Genomic DNA, 25,412 nt, shown 5'->3' on the forward strand with positions numbered 1-25,412 from the left:
AAACAATGTTACAAATATTGTCCAGCAGTTGCTATAACATGCTGTAACAGATAGATTGAAAGCCAGTCTGATAGTACTTAAAACTGTTACAGTGTATAGAAATCTGCATTTTGGATTCAGATATATTATCTGACAGTTAGCTTTTGGATATTGTGTACATGCCCACCAGTTAAAAAGAGAAAAAAACTGTTCTACATATTTTACTTTCCTTGAAACAGGGATCACCTTTGAAATAACTGAAAATTACCCTCTGTACGGTCATTAATGTCCTTACACTCATGCCAAAAAAAGCACAGTGCGCTTCCAAGTGATAATATAAACAGTTGGTAATTTGCATCATTACGGTTAGGTGAAAGGTGTAGAGTTTTCAACTAAAAGCCAACTTTCCTTACATTTGCTTTTTGGTCAGTTTTTTAAGTGTGTTTGTTGCTCCTGTTTCTTTTGGCACATCGAGTGCAGACGGTACAAAGAACAACAAGTTCTTCAACTGCTTAAGGCTGGTACTCGGTTGGCATCGAAATTTAAACAGTATGTCAGGTAAAGTATATAGCATGAAACAAAACAAACGCAAAGCGGGCAGAAATATATGTCATATGCAAATAAAAAATCAGAGGTATCACTTGTACTGTTATTGCATATTTTATAATTATTTGTCTTTATAGTTCACAGGCCAATAGGAGTTTCAGATAAAACACTACCACAATTTATTCTTTGACGTGCTAAAATAACTGTATGTGTTTTGCATGCTTAAAACGTTTTAGTAGTAAATCCACAGATCTCTCCAAAACAACATCTATTTCCTCATCTGAAGAGAATCCCCTTGGCATGAATTTGCTCAAGGCCTCATCCTCCATGTATTTGAACTCCCACCCATTTAAAAGAAAGTGAAAAGCAATACAGAGAATTTCTTAAAAATTGAATTATGTGATCTCCTCAGGTGTGTGCTGTGAACTGTTATGCAAAACAGTTGTTATTTGATATGAGCTGAAGGGTCTGTGGAAAATTCGTACCTCCTTGCACGTTCTCTTAAATCAGGTAAAACCTCTCAGATCCACCCAAATTAATTCTCCTCTGTCAAGACAACTGATTTACCGTGCAATTCTTCTGTTGGTGACCTCAACAACTTGTTGAAAGTTGCCAAACTAAGTTCTCCATCTTGTAGACTGTTTAGGAGAATGTTTATGGACACCTACAGTACAAACACACATGTGTATACACACAGCACCACAGCTTCTGAAATTGCTCCAGGGGCAAGAATTTCAGTTTGTCTGTTGCACAGAAATCTGTTTTTATAGTCTGTATCATTTAATACAAAGGAAAGTCAGATAAAAAGACATTACTTTACTATACATTTGAACATCCATAGTTGCTTTACACACATTTAAAGTGACGGGGGAAAATATAGTAGAAAACAATGGAATCTAAACATCAGTCATCGATGAATTACAGCTAAAAAAACATCAAACATATATGCTGTGCTATCAACAGATCATCCTTTGAAATCATCGCATTAATACAAATGCTGAAAAATTGTAGATACGCTTGAAGCACTGCCAAAAACTGTGGGCTCAGCAGAAGCCTCCATAATAAACAACAAAAGAAAAGCGAGAAGTGACAACAGTTGGAGTGACCTGGTGAAACAAGTTCCATTTCTTACAAGGTCATCTGTTTTTCATGTCTTTTCTCAATCTGAGTCAGGGTTTGCATTAAAAATCCCAACGGCTCGAGCTGTGTTTAATTTTTGGCAGTATTATTCAAATAATAGTTTTTTTAATTCACTTTATGTGATCAATAAGTCATGGCAAAATATATTTTTTTACATAAACATCAATCATCTTGTTTCTGTAAGTTACACCGACTTATAACTGGTCAATTAATTTAAATTATAGTAAATTGATTTGATACAATTAATGAGAGAATTAAGGCAACCAAGAATTTTGATAAAAACAGAATTCAAAAAAACAATACAATTCAATGGTGTTTAAAATCTTTTATTTAAAAAAATCAGAAAGCATTCCCTCATTATAAATAGTTAAATTATACAACACTGTTTTAAATCATTTATTTAAAAAAGGCCATATATCCCCTCAAAGAATACCTTCCAACATTCAAACACACTCAACTTTACAATTATGTACAAAAGGCTGTCAAAATAAAAGACTTGTATTTGCATTTGTATGCATTTTTCTGGAATTTTTCCGCCTGCATTAGATGTGATTTATCAGTTCTTAACAGGTGCTTAAATTCAGGTTCAGTAATATGAGTTCGAGTAAGATAGCTGTGCAGAACGGCTTGATGTCAGCAGCTGGCCTCAGATCAGAGCTGCTGGTATCGGGGGCCTTTGCTAGTGTCAGCCTGTCATATCTCATGCTGACTAGACCATTCCTGTGGGAATTCATTCGTATCTTTCACCCACAGGAATCACAAAGGAGTTCGGTTATAGATCGCCAACAGCAGTATGTGTTGTGCGTGTACTGTTTCATGAAAACAACAGTTTTTTCCTTCGGTTTGCCCCCAGACTCTGTAGTGTGAATCGATTGCTCAGCTTGTCTATGCTGTCACATGCTTCTACACCTCAGTGCCCTCCCGAGGGTAAAGAATACCGGTCGAGCTCAAACCGGGGTAGAAATGGCCATTAAATTGACTGAGGGGACTGCTGTAACCTAAAGTGGAGTGGGATGGTGTAGGGGAGATGGACGAGGGTTGGGGCAGAGGTGATGCCCATTCGGACACTGCAGAACTGGGGGAGTAGGTGCCAAAACCTGTCGATTGTGAAGCTCTCTGTGCTCCGTCCACTGGAAGACTGAGAGAAAACGGACGATTCATGGTGTCTCCTTCAATATCCAGTGATCCTGTTGCAACACCGGACATCTCGGTAAGGAAGTTGCTCAAGCATGGGGACGGTCCCGCAGAAGGGCCCTTTTCAGGGGAGGTGGAGATGTCAGAAGCTTGGTTTTTCGGGCTGCCCCTGCCATTACTGTCTCCTGACTCTGAGCTCACATTGCCCCCAGAGCCGCTTTTTTCTAGGAGACTGTCAGACTTTCTCTTTCTCTTGCGTCTGAAGTTGCCGTTGTCGAACATTTTTTCACAGTTTGGATCTAGGGTCCAGTAGTTACCCTTGCCTTTAAGATAAAATAGAGGACTTATTCGTTTTGTTTGCAGTAACTTACAATGGTTGTTTTAACCGCAAAAGTTGTATTAATTGTTAAATAAAATAAAAAATATATAAAAAATTCAAACACTTACCAGGATCATCCTCATCTCGTGGAACTTTCTTGAAGCAGTCGTTCAGTGAAAGATTGTGCCGAATGGAGTTCTGCCATCCCGCTTTGCTCTTGTTATAAAATGGAAAGTTATCAGCAACGTACTGATAGATTTGACTTAAAGTCAGTCGACGACCAGGCGCACCATGTATCGCCATCGCAATGAGAGCAGAGTATGAATAAGGCGGCCTAACCAGCTTCATAAGATCCTCCTGAGAGGGCATGGAGAACCAGCTCAGTTCGCCACCAGGTCCACCTGTTCCCCCAGGACCCAGATAGGGTCTTTGCATGCCATAGTGCTGAGGAACGAAGGGGGGTCCCACAGGGCCCGGGGCTCCACCCAGATGAGGAGCACTGTTCATCCCTGAGCCGTTGAACCACAGGTAGGGGTTAGGAGATGAGGCAGCATAGTCTCCAAGTTCATACGAGGAAGGGTTTGTTCGCTGAGGACTCGGCAGTGATGGAGGGGGATAGTAGCTGTCATTGTAGAGACTCAGTTCGGGAGGTTCCTGTCCCAAGCTGGGAAACTGAGGCCCACATCTTGTCGGAGACTGACCTTGAGATTCATAGGACGTCATAGCTTTGTGATCCGCGGCGCTTCACCTGTGTCTCAAAGTTTGTTGAGATCTTGTTGAGGTTTCTGTGAGGCTTCTCTTAATTTGATGTCCTGTGGTCGAGGATTTTTTTAAGGATTCTGAATTTTTTCCTGACAGTGTGCTTGTGTCCTCTCTCCCGCTGTCTTCTGCTGTAACAACATTGTCACCTGTTGCACCTGTTTTATTTATGCATAAGAAGGACCGCCTTAGTCCCACCTTATTGAAATCCTCCACGTGTTCAGGCTCTTCCCACCAACCCACCACCCCCACCAGCCACCCACTCATTCCTCTCAAAACAAACCAGTAGCATCATGGTAACCTGCAGGCATTCAGCCTGACATTGGAATTTTCTGTTACAACCGCAAATTATTTCTTCTTTTTATAACATTGCATAGAAAGTTTTAACCAAAAACATTTAAGCAAATGCATATTCTGTAATGTTGGAATTGCATTATTTCTATTTTAAAGTTGAAAAAACATTTATAGTTTTTTTTTTCTTAAGGGCAACCTTTTTCATCTCATAGGAAAGGTGATATAAAATACATTTATATGACATATTTAAGGCATTTTAAAAGTGACTATTTCTAATTTTATTTCATTTTTAATAGCACTTTTTCGGCTTGTCCTCCACTCAACAACAAATTACAATCAAGCAAATAATACGTTGTGCGTTTTTGTCTCATGTTTACAATTTGTTATTTGTGAAAAATATGTTAAAAGTGCTACTGTTTAAAGTATCATACTTATTATTGTCATTGAACCGCGTTGTGTAGAACTATCATAATAACGGACAACTTTAAATATTTTATTATTAAAATCGTTCGCTCGAGTGGATCCCGTTTTTACATAAAACGCGAGCACGTAGGCCTACTGGACGTGTTGTGTGCGCGTTCACGCAAAAGAGCCGTTACATCTGACGCCAGCAGCAGTCTGTGTAAAACAAGAAAACGATTAAAAAAGCCGTCCAGCATTGCACTAGGCCACAAAGGTAACGTTGAATTTCAACTATTTTATTACAGAAATTTACAAAAGGACAATTATTTAGATATAAAAAGTCTTCTCTTTGGATACCGTGTGTATGTGGATTTATAAAACAAGTAACCTCGATCGCGAAAGTACAAATTTTACTCCCCGACATCTGTAGGCTAATTCATCACGAATAGATATTTTATAGATAAAATAACAAAACCAAGCGGGGCTCACGTTAGTACGTTGGCTTTCAGATGTCTGACGATATTTCGCGAGGGAAATTATGTGAGGATTTAAATCGCTTGAGTTTACAACTGAACCAAGATTTGGAGACGATGACTGAGGAAATGGAGAACATCTCAGGTAGACACCTAAAAGTGTATCACATCTCGTGAAGAAAGGGGGATTCCCAGTTTAAATATAGTTTTTTTGTTTGTTTTGCCCTCAGTGAAGTTGTCATGGATGGCCTATGACATTGTGGTGCTGCGGAGCAGTCTGGATCTTCATGAGAACATTAGGAACCTCGAAAACGAGTTCCTTCAGTGCAAAGCTGTTATTTGTGGCCCTGAAGCTGGACAGGATCAAGAATCTTGCTCTGCTGATGCTCTGCCAAGTTATTCCCCAACAATGGATTCATTTTAACGTGTCAAAGGCTATAGATTTACATTAGAAAGAGTGATTCAAAACTGTCATGTATTGGTGGTTAAACTGTCATTTGAGATCATTTGTGCCCTAACACCTCAATAAAAAATGTTACCACAAAACCAGTGTGTTCTGATTGTCAATCTGTTACCGAATCCAAAATAGTGGCCTAAACCTATTTCACTTCTAAGCTCAGATATTCGCTGAATGTGTTTGTTTAGAGAACATGTGATTAGCTGCAGATCAAAGGCATAAAGTGCACTCTGAGCAGATAAATATCTTAGATCTGCACACAACACATAAAGATAACAACCTTTAATTCTGTTTAGGACATTGCTTCTTTATGCAGATTATTCAAAACGAGTTTGTCAAACAATTTAGTTGTTGGAGTTACATGGATCATTCTGTTTACACGTTTGGAAAGACTACAAATGCAACAGATTTAGCCGAACGTGGTCCTCGTGCTGTTTCTGTTAAGGGATTGTGTCCCTTTTCTAAATGTTCTCATTGGGTGTTTCACATTCTGAAGTCTGTAAAAGTTCAAATGTAATAAAATAGACTTTCCTCTGTGTCTGTAATAAACCTGCAGATGGAGTTTGATGGAAATGCCGTAAACAGCAGTGAACAGAGATCTACAGCTGGCCTGGATTATATTTTGAGAGAGCTGGATTTAATGTCGGAATCTATGGAGCAATTGGAAGGTAATACAACAAATTTTTCAATGATCTTGTCGACAGTTGCAACTAATCCTTCTATGCTTACATACGTACAACAGTATTGTAAAAAAAACTTTAAAAAGTTTGGACCGTCTGCAGGATAATGTCTTAACAATTCTGAAATATGCTGGCAGTTTAATAGTTCTTTTATTTACAGTGTTGGCAGAAATCGTTCTGGTAGCATTCAAAAGGTTATTGCATGAACATATTTTAGGGGAAAACGTGCCATCCCTGCCAAGGGCGGCAGTTAGTCAAAAGTCATAGCTATGACAGTAATCTAACACAAACATATCAGCACCCAGAACCTAACTGAATCCTCCAGGGCTGTCATTATCGTGTTTTATTGTATCATATATATTGGCATCTATCACTTTAAGCGTTGTAATCCTACTTAAGCTTGAATACATTTCATTATATGGTTTGACAGTTCCATGGAAAAAAAGAAGGGCGACACGTCCACAACAATTGTGTTTGTCACTTTTTCAAGGTAAATTTCATATAACGACCTGCTATAGTCAAGTCAAGTCAGCTTTATTTATATAGCACTTTTTACAATTTTCATTGTTACGAAGCAGCTGTACAAGAAAACATTGACTATAAGTAAAACATAAAAGGTTATGCAAGTCAAAACACAGGTCAAATATCAGACACACAATAAATTCCTATATGCAGTGTTAATTAAATAAGACTATCAAATTCTAGCAGCCCCCCTGGCCAGGCAAACAGTGCAAAACAGTATGCAAACGGTGGCGAGGAACCCAATACTCCTTTGGAGGAGAAAAAAAAACCTCAGAGGGATAAATAGCCATACTTAAGATTACTGCAAAATGACAACAGACTAAAATATTTTCTTGGTATTTTTCTGAATGTGCCAGAAACTTTGTCTAGTACATAACAGAGAGCTTCTATTTTTGTACTTTGATTACAGTAAACTTAACCTCAACCTTGAATTATTAGTCACAATGGAATATTGTGCTATAACGTGCTTGTGTTCTTCGTGCTGAACATACAACCACTACACGCTTTTTTTCAGTGAAGACCCAGCTGCTGCAGTGTAACCTGACTGTGTGCTTCACACACCCTGATAAAAAGGTATGTCTCCAGACTAATGTGGTCAGTTGTGGCCTGGGGGTTAGAGCGTTGGGCTTGTGATCAGAAGGTTGCAGGTTCAAATCTATGTGCCAGCAGGTCATGACTGAAGTGCCCTTGAGCAAGGCACCTTACCCCTGACTGCTCTGTGTCACTGTAAAAAAACTACTTGTAAGTCGCTTTGGATAAAAGCATCTGCCAAATGATTAAAAATGTAAATGTAACTACAATGTGTACTATATAGGTAGACAAATTCACAGAGATCAATATGAGTAAACATTATTCGAACCTATTTTGTCCCTCATTTTGAATAAAGGATTTTATTTTGGGATAGACAAATGTACATTGTTTAATGTAAGACTGCTTTATGGTTTTAGCATTTAAACTGTTTTAAAAAGGTACAGTATCTTCCTTTTATAAACTACACACTTTTGTCTGCTTGAAACAACTGATTGAATATTACCAGACTATATAATTTACTTATTCAGCTGTATTGTATTATCTTTAGAAGAGATAAGTGCTTCTGTACATTGTCAAGTGTGTAAATAGTCTGTTGATACATTTAAAATGGATGCATTGCATTTGAAATCCATCAAAGTCTCTTTGATTTTTAAACGTGATCAACTTTCTGTGTCATTTCAATCCACTGTCCGGCTTAGAAACCTGCTGGGTGCATGAGACAGCACTGTCCCTGAGGTCCAGCTCCACGCTCCATTCCATCTATTAGAAACAGTGGGTTCTTCATGTGATGGTAAACCATGTCCATAACTCTGGGGAAATTCTGGGACACAATTGATTGGTTTAGAATGTCTGTCTGTTTTCCCTGAACCAATGAAAGCAATCTATTTTAAAATTTAAAACCCAATCCTGGCTCTGACATTACTGTGGTCTTTAATAACAACATCATTCATGACAGACATGTGTCAAAATCATCAGCTGCCATTACCTCGGTGCCTTTAAGGCCTGTGCCTAGGGAATAGCCATCCTTGTTTCCAAGGAAACGGATCTGGATGTTGTACACTTTGTGCTGGTGAAGCACCATGAGTGTGTACGGCTGCTCGTTGCATCCCTTTGAGCTGTCTCTTATCAGGAAAGAGCCATCCTGAGAGGAAAAGGTTATATCGATTTATTTTGTTGACATGTTTTGAAGAACTTGCAAAACCTTTTAACAAGTTGAACTGAACTTTCTTGAACCTTATTGGCATGCTATTTTAAGTGCTGTGTGAATATTACTTACTGAGTGATATTTCTTTAGGAGACCTTATAACTTATAAGATTTATTGAAATGATTTAAATTGGTTTCAACAAACAATTATTCTTGAAGCATTCAAACGACTCACTCTTTTTGCTTGTCTAAGGGCAACTTCTGCTTCTCCTCGTGTCAGTTGACCCACATACCACTGAGGATCCATGTCCTAATGTGTACAACAAAATTATAGCCTTTAATTCACAGTGTTTGTTTTGTTTCCTTCTTAAAGAAACAGCACGGCCACACGGAACAACAGTGCCATCTTGTGGTTGTTTTGTGCATGTGCAGGCTCTCTGTGAGATTTGTCTTTACCTGCCCCATCATCACATTTGCAGGTGGAGGAAGGTCCGTCCTCTGTAGTGAGTTAAATCTGTGTTGAAACATTACAGAATCAAAATGATATCGACATGGTATTGATGCGACAATTAATGTAAATTGTTGATTAAGGCTTGTTACTTTGGTGTGGGTAAAACCCCCATCGGCGTGGAAACCGTATGTAAGTTGTTAGTTATATTTACAGCACTATTTCTTGCTGCAGATATAAAGAAATGACAATTAAATTAAATATTTAGTGATCAAATAGTTTAATAGGTTTGGATAGTCTGTGGTACCTGGTTTGCCAACATAACTGGAATCTTTTTTTGACGGAAAAGATGGACCAGGTTTCTTACTGCGATCTACCATTGGCACAGCCGGGCCAGGTTTTGCTATGGATGTCATAACAAGAACATTTAGAGACCGTGCTGTGAAAATATAGGTAGGGTCTATGTCTTAAGATGAAACTCACTTACATTTAGAGGGAGGGAGAGGCTTGTGTGGAGATGGATCTGGTCGTGCTATAGCCTTAGATATTTACAAGAAAACCGATGTAATATAAACAACAACCCTAAAGTTACACAAAGCATTAAATATGCATATCATCTCTGTAAATACGGCATAACATTTATTACATACACTCATATGCCCCCTGGGTAAGGATTCAGATTTGTTGTTGAGCCTAGCAGTCTGATCAGCTGAACCAAGAGAGCCCCTCCCTACACAAAAGTACGCACAAAATAGAAGGCTTATGTGTGTTTAACCTGTGCACAAAGATTAATATTTTGGAATAACAGTAGTGTAATGGATTACCAAAGTATACACCATCATCCAAAGGCTTGGCGACACGTAAATTACTTGGTATAACTGAAGATTGTATAGTGGGGGGAGATTCATAATCATCCCCGCTGTCTTCATCTAATTTACAGGCGTCTGCAACAATATAGTTGTCGTCTTCAAAGTTTTTGATATCTGGTTCTTCATAGTCACTGTCGCTTTGCTCTTCTGGCTCCTTTGAAATAAATCCCACGAAAGTACAAGCTTAATGCATGGTAAAATTATTTTTTTGGACATTAACAAAAAAATAACCACTCACAAATTCATCAGAATCCCAACCGCCAAGATTAGATTCTAAATGTGTGTCAAAGAGAGCAAAATGTTTAGGTTGCACTGTAAAATGCTAATGTGCTTAATTAGTTTCAATGCACATTTTTTAGCTGTGCAAAGGTTACCTTGCTGTGGAGGCATTGGCAGTTCTGATCTGGTAAAGCAAAAGAAAAACTCTTATTAAACAATACAACTATACAAATAAAACTATAATTGAATATAATATCATAAAGTAAACTTACCGATTAAACAGATTTTTCTTTAGTTTATTATTCTGATTAATATCTTTGCAGATCTTTGTGATAAATCTTAAAGTAAAGATTAAATAAAGGCAGTTTAATGATGAAGATGATAAAAGCTTAACAAATTTGTTTCTATTGCAGAAAATCGTTTAATTTAATCAAGCCGATTATATTGTAACCGTTTTACCAATGTTTGAAGGCTTGCATGATTGTACTTTTAGGTGACTAACATGTCTCTCACATCGTCCAATTGAAATCATTCATTTTTATAACATCATTCTGTACTTTTTTCCAGGCTGTGAGACAAACTACTGTCTGTTTTAAAAGGGGGAGGGACCAAACTTCAACTTCCCATTTCTGTGGAAATTACGTCAATGCATCAAAGATATCTGCACAAGGCGCTTCAGTGGGTCATTAAAACTTACGGAATATGTGCTGTGGGAAACCTCTTGAGGTCTTTATCAGACATGTTCTGGAACAAAATAGAAATAGGAGTTGTTTGTTTTGTAATAGTACTTTAGAAATATTTATATAAATAACTGTTTAAGAGACATTAGGACTCACCAAGAATTTTGCACCACTCATGTTATTTTTCATAACTACTCTATCACACCCCGACAGTCTCATCTGATAAAACAAGTGTAAAACAGAAAAAAAATGTGTGGTCACACTTTATACTGCAGCTCGGTCTTGAACAGTTTCCCACTCTTTCTTGCATTAAAGGGACAGACACAAAAGCTGTTTAGCCAACAACTTTTCTATTTACTAGTTGCAATGTAAAAACTGTACAAGAGCAGATCCAAAAATGAAAATCCACATTCATTTTAATCTGTTTTTAGGCAGTTTAAGTTTCTGAGATGACAGTGCATTTGTCACAATAATTGCGAGGCAAGACTACTAAAATAGTTAGACAGTTAAACTGGAACCACAAACACACACATACATTGCATGACAATATATAGCCACATTTGAAGCGTTGCAACTGAAGAGCAACAGTGAAAAATGAGAGATGACGTATAAATGTTTTTGCACAAGCTTCAATACTAAGTGGCTATTAGGTTATGATATTGTTCAAAGGCAAAAAGTTTAACATATTAAATATGTAAATAACAGATTAACATTAAAATTATTGTTGAATAGTCGATATAAAAAATACAAGGGTTAACTCGGCTTTTAATTTAGATAATTATAATAATACGTAGTTACTTATAATCTAATGTGTTGATGAATGCAAAATACAGTCATCTTGTAATACTCACTTTTTTGAGATAGTCAGCCAGGCTTGAAAAGTTCCAGCCCATCACCTCTGACCTGGACGGTACACTTTCAAAGCTCATTGTCATATGAAACCCTGAATTGCCTACAATTACCACTATTTCTTGAGATTGAGTATTAAATTATAAAGCAAGCCGATGACTGCTGTTACAGTCCGTCTTTAATGAGAATGGCTAGTCACGGTGTTGTTGACAATGCAGAAACACGGTCTCGGCTCTCTGTGTTTCCTGTTACTTTGGATAGAGGAAGTATCTCATCATCAAAGACGTGCAAAGTTGGTTGAGCATTACCTAGTGTGCATTAGTCCAAAATATGAAATATATTCTGTATTTAACGAACATGAATGTGGAAGTGACGTTTTAAGGTTTTATAGCATTGCTCTAGTCATCCTGTATTAGCAAAGTCATGCATTTGTGTATATGTTACAAAATTGGTGAGGGGTCCATGTTCATAGCATAGTTTTTAAGTAAATCTCGAGTTACAGCAACACTTTAGATGCGTAGACTAACAGACTTCAATGCATTTCATGCATGCTGCCCATTCACCTGTTACGCATTGTGTTTTACAAACACAGAAAAAGGAAACTTTTCCTTTTGAGAACAGAACAGCATGCGATCTAACACCAAGGTGAGAGAGGTGAAGGCACTCATCAGTCAGCCGCAGGCCAGCAGGACTGCCACAGTAAAGTAGTTGCCTTCACAGGGGGCTTTGCAAAGAACTATAGACTTGCATTTTAGCTCATAAAAAGCAGAAGGGACTTTGGTTGCAGGATGTTTTAGATGTTAAAGATATCTTAATGATCGCATTCCCTTGTTTTGCCACCATTTATGTTCAACCGTGTTAGTGAGATTTCTGAATATTTCTGTTGTGTTATTTTAAGTTTTGTATGTGCTGGTTTGATTCAGCATAGAGAACCATACAATACGACAAAATTAAAGTGGGAGATCCATACGTTTGACATAATTAAAGTGGGAGATCCATAAGTTTGACATAATTAAAGTGGGAGATCCATAAGTTGTGATCACTTCCGATCTTGCTTGAGAATGATCAACATCCAAACCGTTTTTAATGCAACACATGTCAACGATTCAACATTTCACTTGATGGAGAGCGTGTCAGAGCAGACCTTCTGATGAAGAAACATGGCATTCTTGCTCTTTGTCATGCGCAAGTGGAATCCTTTAGCTAAAAGGAAATAGGTCTTTTGTGGAGTGGAACAGACTGGGATCACTGTTAGTGCTGGGGTTTTGATGTGGGTAAACCAAAGGGCTGCACTGAGATTACAACCTGATTCTATCCATATGAAAGGTTAGTAAAATAAGAGACAAGGAGGGGATGGGATTGGGGGTCATGGTTGAGATGACAACAACATGGTACTGTATTTGAGGGGACGGCCACTTTGTCTTTTATTCATCAGAGCTCAGCGGGGTGGCCTGGGAAAACAACATCCTGAAAGGCAAATGAGCATTCTATACTGAAGGAGTATTTAACAAAACCACTTTCTGTTGATTGGAGTTTCTTTACTGACTTCTACTTTACAGAGATATTGTCATTTTAAAACCAAACAGATGTGATCAGCAATAGCATAATATTCTGTGACAATCACTGTTGTAGTTTGTGTTTGAAATCATAAGGATGGCACTGTTGTGTTCATTACTTTATGTCCTCACCAAAGTCAAATCATGTTTTGTAATAGCACGATAAGTACCCACAGGAAACAAAGTTACCTATTTGACATATAGTCCATTTAATCCCCCTTCCACCCCCTTCTGAGCCAAGACCACCACTGGAGCCAATATCCCATCATTCATCAGGCCAAACAGTTTGGCAGATTTATGGCATGTCCCACTGAGAAAATTGACTATGCATATAGAAAGCCAAACTAATTATATAATCAGTTGAAAGCACCGTACAGTCACTGAAAGCACTGTTGAAAGCACTGCTGTACAGTCACTCGATTTATTTAGGAAAAATACGCCTCTTCCCAACTCCGTAATGACGAGTAATTGAATTTGGTGCCTTGCCTTTGATTTATTTGCATGCATTGCGGTGACTTCCGCAGGTGTGATTATGTACACCGACACAGCGGTATGGCGGATTATCATGCCAAACACCTTTCAGCGTGGCTGCGTTTCCTACGGGCTTTGTCTACACTTTTGCTAGTGACAGCTTTCTGTCTGCATATCAAAGTGCAACTGAGTCAAGGCACCCGGGGCGAGGTGCCAAGTGTGACAAAGTTAATCCCCTCAAGAGTATTCATTAAATAAACGCCCTGTACTGTGTTACTAATTGAGCCCCCGATCATTTCTTTAAAGTTCTTTTTCTCGGGGACGGCGCGTGTCTGGAATGCAGCGCTTCAACGAATCATTACGATAGATAGATAGATAGATAGATAGATAGATAGATAGATAGATAGATAGATAGATAGATAGATAGATAGATAGATAGATAGATAGATAGATAGATAGATAGATAGATAGATAGATATAGAAACTTGGACTTATTTTAATGAATTAAGAGAGACCACATACCACTTGTTTAATTGTATTATAATACTTTAATTTATAAACAAATCTATACAGAAATCACAAATATTAGAAAGTGCATGCAGAGTGTTCTTTCAATACATAAAAAAATTGTTTTTGAGTTTTATTTTGGTCCGCGAGGTCTGCGTCTGTGGTGTCCGCCGCCTTGTCTCCGCGCGCAGACGTGTTTGGCAGTGACCTGAGAGCAGTTTTCGCACTTTACTGTGCAACACCAATGGAACTTGCAGTTACAGCTGCTCACTACCTCCGTGCGCCTCTCTTCCACTCGAAAACCACACTCGTGGCACAGTCTGCGGCAACTGCGCTTTTCCCACTGTGTTAGACTTTCTTCGTGTTGCACGCATTCACGACCCTCTGTGCCAGAAAAGCCGAGGCTCAGATTTTTGGCACAATAATCCGGCGAATCCTCCAAGTATATGAGCTCTGTCCGCGCTATGGAGCTGAACGTGTCTGCCATGGCCAAGCGGTTGTCTGCGCTGTTTCCTGCGCGCATGCGCCTCTTGTCAAGTTCGAGTTTCCGAGCCTGGTCGTGCTTGACTTTCAAGTAATTGCCAATCTCACGAAAATCAGATAGCTGCATCCAGCATGTCTGCATTCCGCAACTTTCTGACATTCCGTGGCACCTACAGATTCTCTTCATGGTCGTCTTTACAGCCTAGAACACACAAATGATGTATTATTAAAAGCAATACATATCATATATGGCATTATACTCAATCTTTAAATGGCAGGCTGTGAATTATTGTTTTTAGATCGACTTACCAAACGACCAGCTTCGTTATTATGAAGATTAACAGCAGCTCGGGAGTCCTGTCCGGTCTCCAGCGCATCCACATATTGTTTTGAAATTCTCTCTCCAAACTCCACGTTATCGCTACATCCTCCCCAAAGCCAACCACGACCTCCTAAAATGAATAAAAGCCTTTCAATTAGAGATACACATTAACTCTTAATATTTGTATTTATTATTGAATATTTGATTATAATACTTTTTTATGAATAATACCCACCGAGTTTACCGTTCCTCGAGCTGTCACATCCGCAGTTGTCTAGATCTCCAAGACTGCAGTTTCTGGTTAAAGTATACATCACCCCGGCTGCGCTTATTGCATGGACAAATGACGTCTCTCTCGTTGCTGAGAAAGTACACAAAATACATCAGCTTAAAGCATGGTTTAATATTTCAAATTTAGTGCACTCCCAATTATTTTAGTAGGCTATATCTTACCACTTCTAAATCCTTTATGAGTAGAAAGTTGCAGTGCGCTGTCCGGACAGTTCCACCTGTCCCAAGCAAACTGGTGTTTGCATTCTTGTATCCCACTATGCGCACCCGCCTGGACACTACTTGCATAGGTAAGATACGCCTAAAAGTAAAATATAAGGGGCTGTTCAGTACTGTAGTTAAACGGAATTTTAATAGGCATTCGTTATAAACAAACAGTAGCTTACCTTGGGTCCAGTCATCAGCAAATTGTTTATTGCCCTGTGGATCGAAAATGGAAAACAAATTACGCATTTTACGTTATCAAAACGTAATTATGTATCCATTAGTACAACTAATGATTGAAATCCACTAACGCATCCTTACCATGTGTGCCCACAGGGAAGCTTGTCGGAAATAAACATTAAGATGCAAAGGACAAAGTAAGCCATTTATATTTTTCGAAATACTCTGTTAAAGCAGACAGCGCAGTGATGTAAGAAATGATGTTCCGTCATGGATTTTATACTCTGGAGCTACAAGGCAGAATACCTTTTGTTTCTGCATTCCCGTTCTGCTATTGGTCCACAGAGACTGCAGCCAAGTCAAAAAAACGCCTCCAAGGAACTTCAAAGGATATGAATACACGACAGTTTATTCTGTGTCTGCATGCGGGCAGTTTGGTAAGTAGTTGGGACTATTGCATAATTTCGGCCCGGTGTGAGGTTTTACAACATGCATTCGTCAATAAACATTTTAAATTCAACACTTGTCAAATTGTGCACTAAAATTCACCACTCAAAGACTGTAGTTTTTTTTTAATATTTAATGTTCTTCCCATGAAAAAATAAGTGAATATATAAACACATTGTTTTAGTTATAAAATAAAATAATTGCTTTAAATAAGTCCCATAACACTTCAAACCCCTTTTGAAATTTTACACACAGTCAAGTGAACTTCAATAAATCATTGTGTCAGTGCAAAAATGTAAAACATTCTTTCAACATATTTCAGCAAAAAATCTGTGATCGAAAAAGTGCAGAAAATGAACAGAGTCAATGTGAATTTGAAACTTTGTGACAAATCCAATTGACATGGAAAGACCTTTTAGGGGATCGAAATGGCATTTTCCTGATAGTAATGTGCAGAGTAATAAGTAAAAACAGCATATTTTAAAATCTAATTAAAAATATATTTACATTGCAATTATATTTAGTTGTATATTTCCAAATTCATCTATTACGCTTATGTTGCCTTCTGCGTGAATGGTTGTGCGGCCGGCGGCTTTTATTCCTTTTTGCGCAGAAATATTTGGTAACAGTTTGAGTGCACGTTTCGCATTTGACTGTGCAACACCAGTGAAATTTGCAGTTACAACTGCTAACAGTCTCTATCTTTCTCTCTTCTACTTTCAGACCACATTCGTGGCAGAGTCTCCTGCAGCTTCTTTTTTCCCACTGAGAAAGATTCTTCCCGCTTTGTAAACATTCTCTGCCTTCTGTTCCATGCAGTCCCAGGCTGAGATTTTTTATACAGTAGTCAGGAGAATTTTCCATATAAATGAGTTCTGTGCGCGCCACAGTGCTGAGCGTGTCCGCGATTGCGCCACGATTGTCGGCGCTGTTTCCTGCCCTCATCCTTATTTTGTCCATCTCGAGTTTTTGCGCTTGATCATACTTGATTTTCAAATAGGTACCGATATCCCTGAAGTCAGCTAGCTGCATCCAACATGTCTGAATACTGCAGCTTCCGGACACACCGTGGCACTTACAGGTTCTCTTCAGCGTGGCCTTGACAGCCTAAAATAAGCACAAAAGTTTTGCCATGACAATTTGCAACCAAACATAATAATACACAAAGTATTTCGATTGACTAAGAGAAAATAATGATTAAAAGAATATTAGTACTTACAAGTCGACCGGCCTCATTGTTGTGCAGATTGACTGCTGCGCGAGAGTCGTGACCGTTTTCCAGCGCATCCACAAATTGTTTGGCGATTCTTTCCCCAAAGTCAACATTGTCACTACAGCCGCCCCAAACCCAATCACGACCACCTTTTAAAAAAAGAAAAACGTAAGCACATGTATCATGTAGGCACTTTAGATTGAATATAGTGAATTGTAATTTTATAAGAAAAGGTCTTACCCATTTTTCCAATCTTGGAGTCGTCACAGCCACAGTTATCGAAGTCGCCCATGCTGCAGTTTTTCGTTAAGGTGTACATAACTCCAGCAGCACTTATGGCATGTACAAACGCGGTCTCTTTGGTGGCTAAAATTGAACAAAACGTTTAGCTATTAGATTTTTGGTCAAACAAAATGTTTAAGTGACATTGTTTAGTTGAACGATGGTTGTGCTTACCGCTCCGCAGACCGTTATGTGTAGATAACTGTAGCGCGCTTTCCGGGCAGTTCCACCTGTCCCATGTGAACTGATGTTTACACTCTTCAATACCTCTCTGTGCGCCAGCCTGCACACTGGTTGTGTATGTAAGATAAGCCTGTTGACGAGAAAAAAAGATTACTTGGACACTGCATGTAAAATAAAAATAAACATTATATTGTTATAATATCATTTAAGATAAATGACCCGTCTGGGTACAAGTGTCATAGACATGAACGCTTAAATTACCTTTGGACCTGTCATCAGGAAGTTATTCACCGACCTAGAAGACAACGACAGAAACAAGTTAGCAAAGTAATTGATAAAACAAATAGAGTATTACATAATCAAACGTGACGTCTTAAATATATTGTAAAAATAAATGTACCATGCTGTTGTCGACAGTATGTGACAGCATATAGACATCACCAAAGAAGCAAAAAGCTGGCAAGGGTTCATTGTTGCGTGAGCGACCCCTGATTCTTCAATGTTCCCTCCTTGTTGAGATCCAAGGCACAAGCACTGAGATGGATAACCAGGAAGAGATGGAGACAACTGACTCAGTGCTTGACCGAGCACGGCATTTATACCTGTAGCAAAGTTTGAGTGACAGGCATCTCCCAACCTTTGTCAATTCGTTGTGAAAAGACGTGGGGTCGTCATTGAAATTGCACTTCAAAGCATGAACTTTTTTCCAGTAAGTCCTCAGTATTCGTATTTTGCTTAGTCCTGAGGATTCATTACAGTTTGTTGCTAATACATAAGTTTAAAAGGTAATTTTTTTAATACAATTATTTGGATTATTTGTACGGGTCGTGTTCAAAGCTAATTATTTATTTATTTGCACCATTTGTGGATTCGTCAGTCAATTTGTGTTGGACTGTCCAAAGGGATCAAATTGTTCATTAATCTCTATTATGCATTCATTAAGACTTGCCTGTATAAAGAGTAGTCTAGGCCTATTCATGCAATACACTGACTGTTGATTGCGCATTAAACATGCAGCACTGGACGTACACTTTTTTAACAAACGGCCCTCAAATATTTAACACAATTTAAAGGTTTTAAAATAATTATAATAATAACAATTATAGCATTTCTACACGGAATTGAATTCCTGATCTAATAGTTTGTTTTACCTTTTTAACCTACATTTTAAAACTTACAAATTAAGTTTAAATTATATTTTACAAATGTCTTTATTTCATTTGTGACCTCTCATGTTTTGGGAACGTTTTTTATTTTGACTGGGAAATGACACTGAAATGTAAGGGGCTGCTCTACATTGTATAGAAAAAGCCATAAAATCATTCGGCTCCGTCCGCTAAGGGCCATGCAAATAACATGTAACACGTCTGCGCATCTGACACTCTTGTGTTAATAGATGACCAGCTGATGTCCTGGGAACAGCGCTGGTGTGAATTTGAGTGATGTCTGGAAAAGTAGTAGTCAGATACGTGTCCTTAAGCTCCCCAGAAGTGCCAAATCCCTGCCAGGCATGCTTTCTCAGAAAATACAATGTGCGTGTTTTAAGAAGGCACCAATCATTGTAGGCTACAGTCATATATGGCCATTCAAGTTTTCCTAACTTCCACTTGACGAGTTTTCAAAATTCAATCATGTGTCATACGAGACAAATTAAAAACAAATCAACTCAATTCGCACAGAGTTATTACTTGTCTCAATGGGGGATCAACAGCTGTAACGTGGCTCAATGTAAACAAAAGAATAATAATCATGAGAACAATTGTGTCATCAATTTACTTTCGATTACTTTTGCGATTAATTAATACGACTTGATTTCATACTGCTGCTCGTGGGAAGATTAATTGTTGAAACCACGTATTGACATCTTCGAATCAAATCGTTAGCCACTCAAGATCCCTTTTTAAACAACATTTTTTGATGGTCGGGTAATGGATTATCCAGTGCTGCTGGCGGGAAGACAATAGAGGGACGTTCAAGTGAGGATAATCCCCACTAATTGGACATGGGCATCATCAAATCGACAAGGTGCCTGAAACCTAAATTCCCACACCTACTTGTCACAAAACAAACCCGTGTTAGGCAGTGATCTTCTTTGCGAACAGACCTAACTTTATTGCTATAGCCTAAACATTGCAGGGTAGTTTTGAGGGAGTGCATGGTAGCCAACAAATATGAATACTTCTTAAATTTGGGGGAACACGGCTCACCTTGCTGCACAGATGATCCATTTTGACCAGTCACCCACAGAAGCTCAGGTGCAGTTCATTAGCCTGTGATGTGTTAAGACCTTGCGCATTGTTTTGTGATTGAGGAACGTTTTTTATGCGGCATGGGAGTTATGAGGCGTTTCTCCTTTTATTTTTGTTTTGATTTCTTAACAGTTTACTTCATTGGCAAGTTATTTATGTCCGTTGGTAATAACAATCGATAAGGGCCCGCGGAGTAGTGTGGTAGATGGGTGGGAAGAACAGAGACGCCAGACCAGCCGTGCTTAGTTCAGCAACAGTCGAGTTCAAAGGAGACGTAGGCGCGTCCTCTAACACCTCATCGGCAAGTGTTAATTGTAAAAACACGAATAGCCCCGTAAAATGCATGTAGTATCGGATAATCAGCGATGTTCGAGTGGGGAGACTACCCGACGTAAGGTTAACATTTTCTCACGTTATTTTGCGAAAGCGCACGAATTAGTCTAAATTGGATGTCTTATGAGATATCGTAAGCGATTCAAAACCGTGTTGTAAAGTTGCGATTAAGGTAATAATGTGAACTTCAGGTGCGAACTGTTATAATCATTATTTGTGGCGCCCCTGCTGGTCACGCATAAAAACAGCTTCTGAAATGAACAGTTCACTCGAAAATGAAAATTAGTCTTCCACACACTCGCCCTCAAATTGTTTAAAATCTGTATAAATGTCTTTGTGCTGATGAACACTGAGGAAGATATTTTCAACAATGTATAGAAATCAAACAGTTCTAGGGCACTTTGACTACCATCGTAATATTTTCTTGGTAGTCAATGGTGGCCAAGAATAATTAAGCAATCTTATACACATTTGAAACAACTGAGGGGTGAGTAAGTGGTGACAGATAATTTTTTTCTGGTGGACTGCACCTTTAAGTTGACCGAAATAAATTGTAGTTTTATACTAATAACGTGCACTTGAATGGCTTTCTGTAACGCACACTATCTCTGTCTTAATTTAGCTGGCTATGGGTAAGATGACTTAAATAAATAAACGACACAACTCCAATGTTGCATTAAATACAACGATGGAGTCTTGCGGAAGTTGATATGTGAGGTCAATGCACACCGACTCCTATGCAGAGTGAAAATTAACTTCACACTATTCAAAATAAGGGGAACTAGCTATCAAATAGGGAAGTTACCTTTTTAACATGGTGATTTTATTGTATTTGTTTCAAACATAGTTACATTTTGTTGTGAATTCTGTTCTGTTCTGTTCAAAGTGAACACTAAAACCCCTTAAACATGTAGGCCTATTGGGAGTCAACTATATAATTCAATTTAGACGTAAATATGAACATCTTAGAGACAATTTAAAGTTATGAAATGTGATTATTGGGACAAGAACATTAAGATTTTGGTTCCAAAAATGTATTCAAAACAATTAAAATTTTTATTGTTGTGTTTTAGTTTTCATATATATTTTTTGAGATATGGCTTTAATAAAAAAACTGGAGTTTGATTGATATTAATTAGAATGCACAATAAATAAAAAACATGAGTTAAGGAGTTATCTCATTTTGGAACCAAACTCTTCAAATATTCTTTTGTCACATTAGTGTTAACAAACAACAGTCTTTGAGTAAAAAATTGACAGATAACAGTGGACGACATACTTCTTTACCTTAGCAAAACATTGAAAATGTTGAAATACAGAAACTTACGCAAGTAAAATGTGACATTTATCTGCAGTCTAAGCACTATTAATATATTAACAAAGGAAGTGTTTATTTGTCACACTTGCTGACATGATAACCATATGCTGTTTTAAGATTATGGGTCATTTTGGGGTTTAATTTTTTTACATTTCGTTTGTCTTTATTTCATAAAGAAACACTTTTAGAAAATAATAAAGTCACTGCACTTAACAGAATTTGGTAAAATAACTAGTTTAAACCCTGCCACATCACCCCCTTCATCAATCTTCCAATCGGAGGCCCCAGTGACTCCAATCACCATGGTAACCATGCATCACATGGGGCAATAGCACCCTTAAAACAGAAATAGGAATTGTAATATCTGTTGTTGTAACATTAGAAGATTATTTGTGCTTGTCATCTGATCTTATAGGTCACGGGGTGGCGTCTCCTTTCCTCTCCTGCTCAATAGCTGAAAATAGAGAATAAATAAAAAAAAAGTTTATTTATGCTCTTATCCTGCCATAAAGAAATCCATTTGAATTTTTAAGAGCCCATCAGAGAATATGTTTATAAATATGTAGAATATGTGACAAAAAATAAACGCTTCTATTTTAGCATCTTCAGTATAGTCACCCTTTGCCTAGAATCTGACAAAATGCACTCTTGGCATTTTGATCAAGCAGCTTCTTGTGGTCACTCAGAGATGCATTCTATGTTTATTTATGCTTTGGCAGTGCAAATGCTTTTATCATGCCAAGAAAGCCTCTTAAGGTCTTGAGAGAGAGAGAGATGCATTTAAAGGTTCAATGTGCTCGCCTCCCATCAAGGAACAGTGGCATTACTGCAAATACGACATTTATTCACATGGGAAATTTTGAACTGCAAACAGGCTTCGGTCCACCCTGCAATGCTGATGGAGGCTTTTGATGGCAGTGGAGCTGACACTCATCTGCTGACATAAGATGCTAAATAAAAGAAGCCGCTTTTTGAGCCGTGTTTAAAAGAGTGAATGCAAAAAAAGGACAGATTCTTAGATTTCTTTTTCGGAAACAGGTGTGATAAAGAATCAATCTGAAATAAAGTCAATACTATAAGATCTATACTTGCTCATTCACTTTTATTGTGAGAGTAAAAAAAGGAAGATAAATAGGAGAATAGACAAAACACTGCAGAGGACAGCAAGAAAAAAAGAGAGAGAGACCTATAGGCTACCACACCCAAAAGCCGACTGGACACACTGTATGCAGTAATGTCATAGATACTCACTTTCTTTGGTAGGAAGAGGGTTTTTCTCTTTTGTCTCTGTTTTCTTCAGCTTGGTTTTGTCAAAGCTGGCGATTTCTGTCAGGTCTGGCTTGTCAGACATGTTTGCTGTCAACAGAGATAATAGATGTGACTTCCAGCCACAAAGCACTGACCTTGCTTTGTCTTCTGCGTTTCACAAAAGCCTGTGTCTTCACACACACAATTTTACTTCACAGTTCATTTCTAAAACCTTAAAAATGTGTGTGATTAAACATAAAATATAATTGAATATAATATAAAAAAACATCAGCTACATTTCAGAATTGCTGTGTTCTGGATGAAATGAAGTCAGTTGAATAGGGGAAGTCATTTGCATGTTTTCTCTGTACATATGTGCGATGGTAGCATGCAGCACACGTGTGCAACAGCTTAGCCATTTTCCATGTATGTATCATGTTGCTAACCGCCCACCAACCAACACACCATGTGCCTTAACATGTACCTACCAACATACTGCTCGTCCATTTAACTCCAAACACCTTTCTTTATTTCATTAATGAAATGTCTAAATATTCTCTTTACATGAATTCATATGATAGGTGATTTTGGCATGCAATCAGCATTATGGCATTTTGATTTATACCTCCACCACATGAAACAATTGCATTTGATATCCATATCAGTCCATGTTTCTATAACCCTTATCTCTCTGCATTCTCAGGCTGCCGCACCCATCTAGCCGATGTGAAATCACAACCTCCGGCCATCACATTAACAATGCTACTGCTTTGAACCGCACAAGCATGCAGAGAAAAGGGATGTGTATTGTTAGAATAAAAGACTTACCGTAGGGCACAAAGTGGCTGTATCTACTAGCTGGTTAAAAGAGAGGAGGACAACGTGTCTGCTAAGATTATCCAGACTGCGTCTGCTGATGTCTGTGTGTCCGCCAGGGTGTGGAATTATGAGAGAGAGAAAGAGAGAGAGGATGCTGGAAAGGCTTTACCAGCCTATCCCTTCTTTGCTTTCTCATCCTGTCTGTTTAATATTCATGCTCCATAGAAACAGGGGACGGATGCTTTTAAATGATCAAATGATGAAGTAATAAGGATAGAATATGACAAATACAGCGAAGAACGTTTTATATTTATATAACAACAGTGTATAATAGCGTGTCAGTGTGTGTGATGCAGCTGTCTGGTTGGGGGCTGGGATCCTGTACTGCTGATTCTGTTGTATGAGAGCGTGAGACCCTGAGTCATCTCTCCTTTTAACATATATGGTTGAGCAAGTAGAACTGTCTTATTAAATACATTATGAAAGCTGTACATTCACAAAAATGAATCCTTAAAGCAAAGTATAAAAATATAAAGCAGTATGGGTAACACTTTAGAATAATGGTCCGTTGGTAACAAGAAACTATGCAATTATAAGAACCTATTAATTACTAATAATCACAACAGAAACATGTCGAGGAATGTTCATAAAATGTGTCTTTTCCAGAAGGGGTCAAATAAGTTCTTTGTGGAAACTTAATAACTTCATTTTTTTTATCCCTCCAAATTTGTCGGCTTGCTGCAATTTGAGATGGTGACTACTATAGAAAATGCTGGGTTATCATTTATTTATTTGGGCTATTTTCCAAGCCGTGGGTAGTTTTGTTTGGTTGACTAAAGGTCATTATAAACAATAATAGTAATTAAAGAAATGGAAATAAATACTTCAATAAAATGTTTGAATTTCAGACAATAGTTTTATTGTTAGTAATTCAGCATGACTTCTTAATTATTAATTTTTACACAACTGACTGTTGGTATACTGACATAATTTTCTCTAGGCGTGGCTACTAGTCAGTGTGACATCATCAGTCTGTCAGGTTGATCACACTGTCGAAAAAGAGTGAAAATGTAATATAATATATTTAAATGAACAATTCAGAATATATTCAACATAAAATCCAAAATAAATTGGGAAATGATTTTGGCATCTTGGGTTAAAACTTTTGGAATTTTATTACACAGTAGCTTGATCTATCACAGTATTGAGGGAGATTCAATTTTTTAGCTTTAACTGGCTTCTTTTCTTTAGTTATTAAATTAAATTAAAATATTGTAGCATTTTTATTTTTGTCAACAAACTAACAATATACTGTATTCTGTCAGTAAAGTTAATTTGCAAAGATTTATATTTTCTATAGTAGTGGTTTGTATATTGTTAATAGTCTAAAGGTTTTTGAGTGACCAAACCAAAGTGTGTTAGTGAACCAGCAGATGGCGACTTTTCACTTCAGTTTAACAGGACACTCATTGGAGCAACATAAGGCAATGTAACAGATTCTAGACTGCATTATATGTATTTTTATTGCTACATGATTTCATTTATTTATTTGAATATATAAAAATCCAATTTTACTTTTCATTTACATTTCATTTATATTTTAGACATATTGAATGGCTCCTGACTTTTTAAAAATAGCTCATTTAATTTGGTTTACCTCAGCCTGGATGAGAAGCTTAATTGTAAAAGTGAGACACAAAAATTGTTGATTGTGTAAGTGAAAGACTGTGAAGTTCTGAAGACTAACATTAGTTTACATTTATCCTAAAGGCTTATTTATTCATACTGAAAGGCAAAAACTTGATTTAAAATGAGTAAAAAGTAAGATTTAAAAAACTTTCCTGTAGCTCAGTGGTAAAAT

At 37.8% G+C, this 25,412-nt stretch overlaps 5 protein-coding genes across 6 annotated transcripts; all 5 read right to left on the reverse strand.

Moving 5' to 3' along the window:
* Positions 1–1,291: 1,291 nt before the first annotated feature.
* On the reverse strand, positions 1,292–4,018 carry foxi3b (forkhead box I3b). The gene is made up of 2 exons (XM_079480436.1): positions 3,247–4,018; positions 1,292–3,122 (listed from the first exon to the last, which is right to left on the reverse strand). Exons 1-2 carry the CDS (start codon positions 3,839–3,841, stop codon positions 2,569–2,571), a joined length of 1,149 nt encoding a protein of 382 aa, XP_079336562.1. The 5' UTR covers positions 3,842–4,018; the 3' UTR covers positions 1,292–2,568.
* Positions 4,019–6,670: 2,652 nt separating this feature from the next.
* Positions 6,671–11,700, reverse strand: lcp2b (lymphocyte cytosolic protein 2b). The gene is made up of 15 exons (XM_079480388.1): positions 11,448–11,700; positions 10,753–10,815; positions 10,614–10,660; positions 10,189–10,254; positions 10,072–10,100; positions 9,936–9,970; positions 9,653–9,851; positions 9,479–9,558; positions 9,316–9,367; positions 9,136–9,231; positions 8,981–9,056; positions 8,837–8,894; positions 8,616–8,690; positions 8,222–8,377; positions 6,671–8,056 (listed from the first exon to the last, which is right to left on the reverse strand). The coding sequence occupies exons 1-15, from the start codon at positions 11,529–11,531 to the stop codon at positions 7,931–7,933; spliced, it is 1,242 nt and encodes a 413-aa protein (XP_079336514.1). The 5' UTR covers positions 11,532–11,700; the 3' UTR covers positions 6,671–7,930.
* A 2,412-nt stretch (positions 11,701–14,112) lies between these two features.
* Positions 14,113–15,665, reverse strand: wnt8-2 (protein Wnt-8a ORF2; the record flags this gene model as incomplete). The annotated part of the gene is made up of 6 exons (XM_079479452.1): positions 14,113–14,664; positions 14,772–14,914; positions 15,020–15,145; positions 15,238–15,376; positions 15,462–15,495; positions 15,601–15,665. 6 exons carry the CDS (start codon positions 15,663–15,665, stop codon positions 14,113–14,115), a joined length of 1,059 nt encoding a protein of 352 aa, XP_079335578.1.
* A 186-nt stretch (positions 15,666–15,851) lies between these two features.
* Positions 15,852–20,310, reverse strand: wnt8a (wingless-type MMTV integration site family, member 8a). 2 transcript variants are annotated; one of them, XM_079480620.1, is made up of 7 exons: positions 19,792–20,310; positions 17,985–18,118; positions 17,846–17,879; positions 17,576–17,714; positions 17,360–17,485; positions 17,126–17,268; positions 15,852–17,013 (listed from the first exon to the last, which is right to left on the reverse strand). In XM_079480620.1, exons 1-7 carry the CDS (start codon positions 19,810–19,812, stop codon positions 16,447–16,449), a joined length of 1,164 nt encoding a protein of 387 aa, XP_079336746.1. In that variant the 5' UTR covers positions 19,813–20,310; the 3' UTR covers positions 15,852–16,446. The 2 variants fall into 2 exon arrangements, with proteins under 2 accessions (XP_079336746.1, XP_079336747.1); XM_079480621.1 differs by lacking the exon at positions 17,985–18,118 and having other exon boundaries at positions 16,034–17,013; positions 19,792–19,878.
* A 650-nt stretch (positions 20,311–20,960) lies between these two features.
* On the reverse strand, positions 20,961–23,673 carry tmsb2 (thymosin beta 2). The gene is made up of 3 exons (XM_079480622.1): positions 23,561–23,673; positions 22,736–22,840; positions 20,961–21,938 (listed from the first exon to the last, which is right to left on the reverse strand). Exons 2-3 carry the CDS (start codon positions 22,833–22,835, stop codon positions 21,901–21,903), a joined length of 138 nt encoding a protein of 45 aa, XP_079336748.1. The 5' UTR covers positions 22,836–22,840; positions 23,561–23,673; the 3' UTR covers positions 20,961–21,900.
* Between the last annotated feature and the right edge of the window lie 1,739 nt (positions 23,674–25,412).

The sequence above is a fragment of the Barbatula barbatula genome (assembly GCF_947034865.1).
Source record: "Barbatula barbatula genome assembly, chromosome: 18".
NCBI lineage: Eukaryota > Metazoa > Chordata > Actinopteri > Cypriniformes > Nemacheilidae > Barbatula > Barbatula barbatula.